Here is a 10,114-nt window from a genome sequence, read left to right as displayed (position 1 = left end):
ATCAGCACAGTTCAGCTGCTTCTGCAGGCATCAAGCCTCACAAATCCACATGCATAAAGAACAGACAGCACTGAATGAGTGAGTCAGTTACACTAGACATGGTCTTGCATTCAAAAACAGTTAGATGGAGTGCAGCTCAATGAGAAATCGTGCACCTATCTCTCAAGTGGACCATTGGCACTCCTGATTGAGATTGTAGAGATAGGTGGTGGTAATGCACTTATAAGTCTGCTATCCGCCATAAAGCAAGAAGAAGAAGATGATGCAGAAGCGCGTTCATAAGAGTTCTAACAGTGCGGACATTGCGTGAATCAGAGGTAAAAAATAAAAAATCCCCAAAAAATTATATATATATATATATATATATATATATATATATATATATATATAGATATATATATATATAATTGTTCAGTTTCTTGCACAGACCGATCCTTTTGTGTCTTTACACATCATTGTATCGTCACGAGCCGCAGGGTTTAATTTGGATTTCTCTGTGTTTTTTTTTTTTTTTCTCTCATAGATTCTGTTACCATTACTAAACATTGTACTGCTGAGAGACTGCAACGGCTGAAGTTAAAAAAATCATAATTTGTGTTCTACTGAAGAAACAAAGTCACCTACATCTTGGATGCCCTGGGGGTAAGCAGATAAACATCAAATTTTCATTTTTGGGTGAACTATCACTTTAAGACTTTAAGACAATTAAGAAACAGTGTCTTCAAAAAAGCACTCTCGACTGTGCTGAAAAAAAGTATTGTAGTAGTGCCTCTGATAAACTGAAAACTTGATTTCTAAAATGAATTGCTGTGGACTGTAGGATGATATACAACAAACAATATAATGACTTAAAGACATGTTTCATCTGTTCAGTACTTTTCTGCCACGATAATGCAATCTTAAACTATAATTTCTTAATTTAAAAGCTTTTCTCAGGTAACAAAAGCAATTAATTCCTTAAATTTAATAGGTATTACTAAATGTTCAGATTTACAAGTTACAATGTGCATATAAGCTTGTCCATGAGCAGTTTTTTGCTTATTTTCACATGGCACAATGTTTCCATCTGGCATACCAGGAATTGTTTAATTAAGATGTCTTTAATCATTTTAACTTTTTGGATTTTACTTTAATATATTTTATATTAAATAAAGTGAATTAATTAATCACTCCCTAGCCCTGTTATGACAGCAGCAATCTCGTTCACCTTGGCCCAAAAGATGAGAATGAGGAGGAAGAGACTCTTGTCAAGCCTGATCCTCTCTCCAGAGTCCGCTCCAGAATGCTCCACAGAGTTCAACAGGGAGCCCACTCACATCACAGAGCTCAACTCACAGAGAGGGCTGCGGTTCCCATGTATGGCCCAGGGAGGGTCTCAGATCCCGAGTATAGCCCAGAGAGGGCTCCTGTCCCCATGTCCAGCCCAGGGAGGGCTATTGTTCCCACGTCTGGCCCAGGGAGGGCCTCAGATCTCAATTATAGCCCAGAGAATGCTGTTGTTCCTACGTGTGGCCCAGGGAGGGCCACAGATCCCGAGTATAGCCCAGAGAGGGCTCCTTTCCCCACGTCCAGCCCAGAGAAAGCTGTTGTTCCCACGTCTGACCCAGGCCATATTATAGGGGCCAGGCCGAGTTCCAAAAGCCAAGGCCATAGAGGCCATAGAGGCCATCCCGCCATAGCTCCTTGAACTATCCGCTCCACCATGGCCTCTGGGACTGCCTACTCCGCCATTGCTCCCTGAGCTGCCCGCTCTGCTATGGCACCCTGAACTGCCTGTTCCGCTATGGCCTTCTCAACTCCTTGTTCTGCCATGACCTTCTGAACTGCCTGCTCCGGCAGATTTGTTGTTCTGAAATGATTTTTTTGCCATGACCTTGATCTGCCTGCTCTGCCGTGGCACCATGACCTTCCTGAACCGCCATGGGTCCCGGGCTGGTACCACCCTGGAAGCCTCCCATCCCATACAAGCCTGTCCCTAGAGGCCTCAAGAGCACCCCCCCCCCTTTGGAAGTTATGTCCGAGAGGGGGAGGTAATGTCAGCCCTGTGTTCCTGTTTTGTCGTGTTTTGTTCCCCATGTGCTCCCCGTGACCCTGTTTCTCCCTCGTACTGAATGTGTTCATTGATTTCAGGTGTGTCTTATTGAGTTCCTCATTTAGTTCTGTATTTAAATTGTGCTCTGCCCCTTGTTTCCTGTCTGGTGCTAAACGTCTATGTGCTATGTGTGTTCCTGCCTGCCTTATGTTTTCCTTCTTTGGATTAATAAAGACTGTTCTACGTTAATTCTTCTACATCTCCAGGCTCCTTCGTTTTGAACACAGTAAGCATCTTGACAATCTTGATGAAACCAACAAATAAGTGTGATAACGAATGACAAACAATAAAAACAATGAACATGAACAATATTGTAAACATTTTACATTATATTTACATTTAGTCATTTTGCAGATGGTTCCAAAGCGACTTACAATTGGGGAATAAATAAAGCAATTCATCTTAAAAAGGGAAACAGACACAGGAAGTGCTCATAAAACCAAGTTTCAGGCATTGTTCCAAACAAGTACAAGCTAGAAAGGGAAGTAATAAATAAAGAGAAAGACATATTTTCTTTTTTAAGATGAAATTAAATAGTGTTGAAAGAGATGAGTTTTCAGCTGTCACTTGAAGATTATCAGAGAATCAACATTCCAGATTGGGGTGGGAAGATCGTTCCACCAGCCAGGAACAGTGAATGAAAATGTTCTGGAAAGTGATTTTGTGCCTCTCTGTGATGGTATAATGGGGAGTCACTCACTAGCGGATCTCAGACTTCTGGAGGGAATGTAGATTCGTAATAGTGAGTGGAAGTAGGTGGGTGCAGAGCCTGTGGTTGTACTATATGCAAGCACTAATGTCTTGAACTTAATGCGAGCCACAACCGGTAGCCAGAGCAAGGAGATAAAGAGAGGTGTAACATGGGCTTTTTGGGCTCGTTGAATACCAGTCATGCCGCTGCATTCTGAATCATTTGTAGAGGTTTGATTGTGCTTGATGGAAGTTCAGCTAGAAGAGCATTGCAGTAGTCCAGCCTAGAAATTACAAGGGTCTGGACAAGAAGTTATGCAACATGTTCCGTCAAAAAGGGCCTGGTCTTTCTGATGTTGTGCAATGCAAACCTGTAAGATCGATCAGTCTTTGCAATGTGGTATATGAAGGTCAGCTGGTCATCAAAGATAACACCAAGATCTCTGACCGAACTTGATGGTGTAATTGTAGAAGAACCTAGCTGGATGGTGAAATCATGTTGTTGAGATGGAGTAGCAGGGAAAACAAGAAGCTCACTCTTTGCCAGGTTGAGCTGGAGATGATGTTCTTTCATTCATGCCAAGATGTCCACCAGGCAGCCGGAGATCCATGCAGCTATTGTTGGATCATCTGGTTGAAATGAGAGATAGAGCTGTGTGTAATCAGCATAGCAATGGTAGGGGAAGCCATGTGCCTGTATGATAGGACCCAGTGATGAAGTGTATATGGAGAAGAGGAGGGGTCCAAGTACTGATCCCTGTGAAACTCCAGTGACCAGTTGATGTGCTTTGGATACCTCCCCTCCCCAGGCCACCCTGAACGACCTACCAGTGAGATAGGATTCAAACTAGCAAAGTGGAATCCCTGTGATTATATAAATGGAAGGAGATAAACTGGTCTGTAGCTATCTATAAGTGAGCAGGGCCATCTCCAGTTCAACATATTGTTTCAGAGATGCAAACAATTAAATATTGAAATGTAAACTTCATTTGGTTGGTTTTATGTTGTTAAAGTTAACTTTAAGAAAATAAATATGACTGTCTGTAAAAGGAAATTTTTAAATTAGTTTTTAAATTATTGTTTATTTCACATGGGTTTAAATCAGATTTGGTCAGATGGTCATTTTACACCTAGATGCATCTTACCCACTGACTCGACTCGGGTCAACTTACCCCAAACCCTGGGAAAACTGAGCCATGGGAACACTTTTTTTATAAGAAGCCATATTTTTAGAATGCTTTGTCATAGATACATTCTAAACATTTAAAATGATAGGAATACTTTCATTTGGATAGGATAGCATAGATACTTTCATTATACTTTTGCATCATTTTCCCTAATCTTGAAGACCACAATAGTAAAAAGTGGCTAATCGTACCCCACTCTCCACTATAAGTATTAGACATTTAATTTAATATTATACAGCATAAATCTATATTATATACTAATAAACAACTAATTAAGAACATTTATTCTATTTTTTTAACTATTTATAGGCCTACCATTAATTTGGTTTTAATAAAATATGATGTGTTATAGATTACAAGTATCACGTGATTATAATGGGAAATATACTTAATTACAAGAATTAAAGTGTGACAAACTGCTAAATATTTTATATGATGATTTACCTGCATGCTGGCTTGCTAGAGCTTTGTATTTATGTTTGCAATGTTGAACTGCCTTTAGCAGCCTCCCTTTGCTCTTTCTCTCTCTGTCTTTTTTTTTGTGAAGGCTTTTTTTTTTTTTTTTTGTCTACAAAGTGTGCCAACAACAGTAAATTTGATGTTATCTATATTACAGTAGATCTGATCGGCTACAATAATTTGATTAGACATTCTAATTCTAAGAATGCGGATCTTTAGCGGAGCTGTAACAGACAGTTGATTGCATGGATGGGGCAGGAGCATATATAAGCCTCTAAAATGCATATTAGGCTATAGCCTACAGCTGAAAGCTTACCCCTTTTGACTTGCTGTTAATGTTGAAAGTTTAAATTACTTACTATAGCAACAGTCATATTCATATTTCATATTATGAAAGTTGGGCTGTCATTTATGTGATTCATGTAATTCATAATTATTGTGATGACAATAGTATTTTTCTGTCTTTTTCAACATATTAGGAATAGGCTACAATTAAAATTGAATGGGTGCATATTTTAAAATCCAAATATTATTTGCAGTTCAGATTGATTACTTTCACAAAAAAAAAAAAATGTATTATTTATTTAGTTCCTTTACCATAGTTGTCTGGCCTTAATATTTTCCTCAAAACAATTGTCCCCCTAATGTTCTAGATATGATTATGGCTTTGTTTGGTATAAATATAAAGTTAGTTATTATTCAATAAAGAAAATATGTTTAATTTGTTGTGAAAGTGCACGATATTCTAGGCTGACCATGAAAGCCTTTTTTTTTTTTCAGTGTACATATAACAGCCTATATCTACAGTATATATCTACATTTTCCCCCTTGCAATACACGACCCCCCCCCCCCCCCTCCCATAAGCAGTGAAGCTTTTATAATGTAGGTTTTTTGAGCAATGGGGTTACCCAAGCCTGTTTGAATGCAGTGGGGAAGGTGCCTGTGAGGAGAGATGTGTTGATGATGTGTGTGAGTGCTGGTAAGAGTGTAGAAGAGATTGCTTGGAGAAGGTGTGAGGGGGTTGGATCTAGAGGACATGATGTAGGAAACATGCAGCAAAGCAAGGTAGGGGCTCTACAATCTATTCCATCACCGTAAAATTTAGAAGAATACAGAAGATTCTTGTCATTATTTGAAAGTAATTATTAAACCAGGCAATGCATTCCAGGATTAACTGCTCCATTCATAATTTCAATAGATTCTCAATATTATGAAACTTGAAATTAATTAAATTCACAAATAAATAAATGTTGCTTTCTCAGAAGTCAATTTAGCCAGAAGCAAAAGCACATACTTTCTGCTCTCACCCATTTTGCCCAGTGCTATAAATTTAGCTGAAAGTAGCTTAAGGACATTGTACTACGTCATTATACTTTAGTACTACATTATGAACTCTGAATATACTGTATAAGGTCGCAATTGCCTTCCAGTCTCTTCTGAGAGGCACTATGTTCTTAGAGGCTACTGATTTTACCATGGTAATATCAAAGTAATGTATCTCTTGTGTCTCTATGTGGTCTGTTTTCAGAGAATTTGTTCCCAACTGCAGCCCATGACATACATGACTGTATGGAAATTAATGCAATTACCCAGCACCAGAGAAAGGTGAAACTGAACTACACAGGGATGATTAATTTGAGATATTATTCAGAACCTATAAGAAAATATTTAATCAACAAGCTTATCTGTATTCATATGTTAATGTCTGTTGAGTAATGTTGTGTAGCATACAAGGGATGTTTGATAATACAGTTTTTTTTTTCATTAGCTAGGAATAAGGAAGCTTTTCAGCACTGTTGCAATAAACTGAAGAGCAAATTATGAATATAAATCAATGTATCTTATTATTCTTGTTCTGCCACAAAGAATAATGGAAAAATGCAGTCAACTAAGCCTACATTTTTATTGTAGCATGCTTTTTCATCAGTTCATTAATAGTACAAAACATATATATAAACTATTAACAGTTACAACTTTTGTGATTCTTTTTTTAAGGTTTCAAAAAGGGGCTTTTACAGCAAAGCAACAGAAGAATATTTGGTTCTTCAAAGAACCTTTCAGTGAACAGGTCTTAAAGAATTCTTAGTGTGAAGAACATTTTAATAATCTAAAGAACACTTTTCCCACTAAAAATAACCTTTTTGTCCAATGTCAAGGTTCTGTGGATATTAAAGATTCTACATGAACCATAAATGACTTTTATTTTTTAAAGATTACAGGCAGCATCACTCACAATTCACAAGTTGTATGTCAAAATCCATGTTGAAGAAGCTAAGCAGATATTGAGAACATTTACATCAAGCTCTAGCAACATGGGACAAGTAGTTTCCCATTGCCGGATAAAAGCCTTTGACTCCAGTGTCTGAATATCAGTGGTGATATATGTGGGTTTGGTATGTATGTGGGCGTGCTGCTTTCTGCCCGTCCATGAAAAAGTGAATGATGAAGTTCGGCGGAGTGGAAACCCACACCACTGTTCCACATCAGAGCAGCTGTTCTTACTTTAACCGAGGAAGAAAATATGCTTTTTACAAAAATATGGAATTGGAGGACTGGAGGATCTGCATTGCCATGTGACAGGAAAAGTAATCTAATGGATTTGCTTCAGCAGTGTCAACTTCTCTTGAACTTAAAAAGTCCTGAAGTATCATGATCCCCATTGTGTTTCAGCACACACTGACCCAAACCTTCTCCATTAGTGTAATTACTGTCTGATAGACAGGAAAACTTCAGCATGTATTAAATTACAGCTCTTGTACAGGTGTGTGCTTTGAAATACAAGTAGTGTTTTGCCATTAATGTTATTGAAATATTTGTTGAATCAAAAAAAAAAAAATAATAAAAATAAATAAATTCTTTGGAAATGTAATTTGAGAATATATTAGTCCCCTCTTACAAGTGCCCTCTTTCTCACATCATGTCCTTTAACAGTTTCCAAGTTAATACACATTCACATAAGGTTCTTTCAGGTTGAGCTTCAGGTATTTCAGGTTGACACAATGAAATAAAGGAATGCAAAAGAGACACTACATTGGACTGAATCTTTAACCTCTGGTGTTGCTGTAATGAGTGAATTAGCACAAAAAATTAAAATGTAAATGTTATCATGTTATTACCATGTTATTACTACATGATAAGTTGATGAAAAGCTAATACTGTAATTACAGAAACATTAAAAAAGAGTCTTTCTCAAAGTATACTAGTGGTAAGTATACATGTGGTTTTAGAAAGGAAAATTTAAAAGAGAAAAAAAAATAGGGCAAATTATGGGTGTGCAATATGACGATTTATAATCATGGACAAATAAAATGTCTTCACGATCTGCTCGTGAAGTAATATATCATGCTAGAGTGCACATTCTATCAGTTGCAGTCCTGGTGCCTCCATCTCAATATACTGCACAACTTCACATATATTCATATCAAATATTAATGCAGCGGTAGAGTTACACTCACGAGACACATTATTCACAATCACAAAAGTACATTATGTGCATGTGCTTTAAAGCCTTGCCGGTTTAACATTTCATTCGTGTGCTGTTCTTCCATGTGCTTTTACTAAGTGCAAACACCTGAAGCGTGCTCACACACACAAAAAAATCTGTCAAACAATGCCTACTGGACTAAGTTATATTATATTTTTAAGAATTTGGGTAGCCAAACAGTTGCTGGTCCCCATTGACTTTGATAGTAAGAAAAAAAAAATACTATGCAAGTCACTGGGGACCAGCAACTGTTTGGTTACCCACATTCTTCAAAATAACTTTACCGAAGAAAGAAACTCATTCAGGTTTAAAACAACTTGAGAGTGAGTAAATGATGACCAAATTTTAATTTTTGGCTGAACTATCCCTTTAAAATGTCAATAAAACAACAAAACACAAAGAGAAAAATCACTCAGTGCTCTTGACTAAATAACTTTAATACAGTTGCTTTAAGTGAATATAGTGTTTTATTTTTATATTTGTTCATTCAGTTTCTTGTATGCTGCTGTTAAATACACCTACTGTACCTAAAAAATAAAGCACTGTTTGTTTTATTTGTTTATCGCGTGTATTTTTATTTTTTTTAATGTGTATCTTTGTTCTTATTTTTAAATAACAAAGATAAAATAATGGCAATGAGAAAGATTATTTTTATACTTTGGCCTAAATGTCTGCCATTATTTTTTTATTTAATATTTTATTACCTTGTTTTTAAAACAGGGAAATTAGTTTGGCTGTACTGCTCAGACAATTTGCAAAAACCAACAAACCAACAAAGAATCGTGATAAAATCATGAAATCCTATGAGTATGTGGTCCAGATACATGTAACCAGGTACTAGCCAGCACTTTTTATTAATGATAGTTGCATCTTTTTCCTGTTTATAGTGCCCAGTGCTGGGAAGGTTACTTTGGAAATGTAATAGATTACAGAGTACCCATTCAAAATTTGATAAGTACACTCTCAGAAAAAAAGGTACAAAAGCTATCACTGGGGCAGTACCTTTTCAAAAGGCACACTTTTGTACCTTTTAGGTACTAATATGAACACTTTAGGTACTGATATGTACCTTTAAGGTGCTAAGATGGACTGTTTAGGTACAAAGGTGTGCCTTTTGAAAAGGTACCGCCCCAGTGACAGCTTTTGTACCTTTTCTCTGAGAGTGTAGTTTAACTATTTCAATTACTTTATTAAAGTAATGTAACTAATTACATTTGATTACTTTTTGATTACTTTTCTAAATTTCTAACAAATGTTTTCAACTGTTAATAATTTTCAAACATTTAAATGTGACTGATTTAATTTTTTTGTTTTTCTAAAGTAGTACTAAAGTGTCAGACTTTCAAAATCTTCACTTAAGTTAAGGATTCTAATAATTTAATTTTAAAGCACCACAAAAAGACTTTAGACTTTAGCATTGTGTGCTGCAAATTCAAACAAGAGAACCGATCAAAAGCATCAGAAGAATAGCATTGCTTTACTAAACAGCCTTCAAATGGCTGGAGGCATTGTGCACATCAAAAACAGGCAATGCAACAATTTAATATTATTCAACATATCCTAGATTTTTGCAGAAAATATTCAGATGTAACCCAGGGACCAGGTCAGGACTTTGTGGTGGCCAGTCTTTCACAATTTGAGCCTTAATAAAAGCTATGTACTGCAGTTAGGGTTAAAAGAACTGTTGTAAAACATACAACAAGCCAGAATTAGATAACTCGCAATAATGATTCAACCCTAAAATCTCAAGTACTTAATTAAACACAGACGGCAACTTTTTTATTTATTTATTTATTTATTTTTTGGCCAGTCAGTGTAAAGGAGTCATTTAAGTCAATGAAGCTGACTACACTGAGAATAGTGTCATTTTCTCCAGCATGTTGTTTTGGGAAAACATTTAATACCTAACCAGGACACACACCTCTAATCGTGCTAGATAGTGCTGATTGACGACTTGTCACTTTTCCCGAGTGGACCGGATGAATTAAGCACGTAATCGAAATAGGAAGTGATTATGTGCACGTCCCTGTTTCGGTTTGGAGAGGGAAGTGACCTCCTGACCTGTTCTTATAGTAATGAGGAAGCAAACCGTCCCCATGCTGCTATTTGGCAATGACTAATGCTAACTGCAGCCATGATTGCCCGTGTTTGTGGAGGCCAGAGTACGTGGAAAACAATTTCAGCATAACAACCGCCTTCCG

At 36.8% G+C, this 10,114-nt stretch overlaps 1 protein-coding gene across 2 annotated transcripts; it reads left to right on the top strand.

Moving 5' to 3' along the window:
* The first annotated feature begins 587 nt into the window (after positions 1-587).
* Positions 588-1,833, top strand: LOC122136489 (anti-sigma-I factor RsgI2-like). Of its 2 annotated transcripts, none has more exons than XM_042719783.1 (2): positions 588-642; positions 1,178-1,833. In XM_042719783.1, the coding sequence occupies exons 1-2, from the start codon at positions 632-634 to the stop codon at positions 1,617-1,619; spliced, it is 453 nt and encodes a 150-aa protein (XP_042575717.1). In that variant the 5' UTR covers positions 588-631; the 3' UTR covers positions 1,620-1,833. The 2 variants fall into 2 exon arrangements, with proteins under 2 accessions (XP_042575717.1, XP_042575710.1); XM_042719776.1 differs by having other exon boundaries at positions 593-642; positions 1,192-1,833.
* The last annotated feature ends 8,281 nt before the right edge of the window (positions 1,834-10,114 follow it).

This window comes from Cyprinus carpio, chromosome A3 (assembly GCF_018340385.1).
Source record: "Cyprinus carpio isolate SPL01 chromosome A3, ASM1834038v1, whole genome shotgun sequence".
In the NCBI taxonomy this organism is placed as follows: domain Eukaryota; kingdom Metazoa; phylum Chordata; class Actinopteri; order Cypriniformes; family Cyprinidae; genus Cyprinus; species Cyprinus carpio.
The sequence above is the reverse complement of the archived record's forward strand: the minus strand, read 5'-3'. Positions and strand labels throughout refer to the sequence as shown.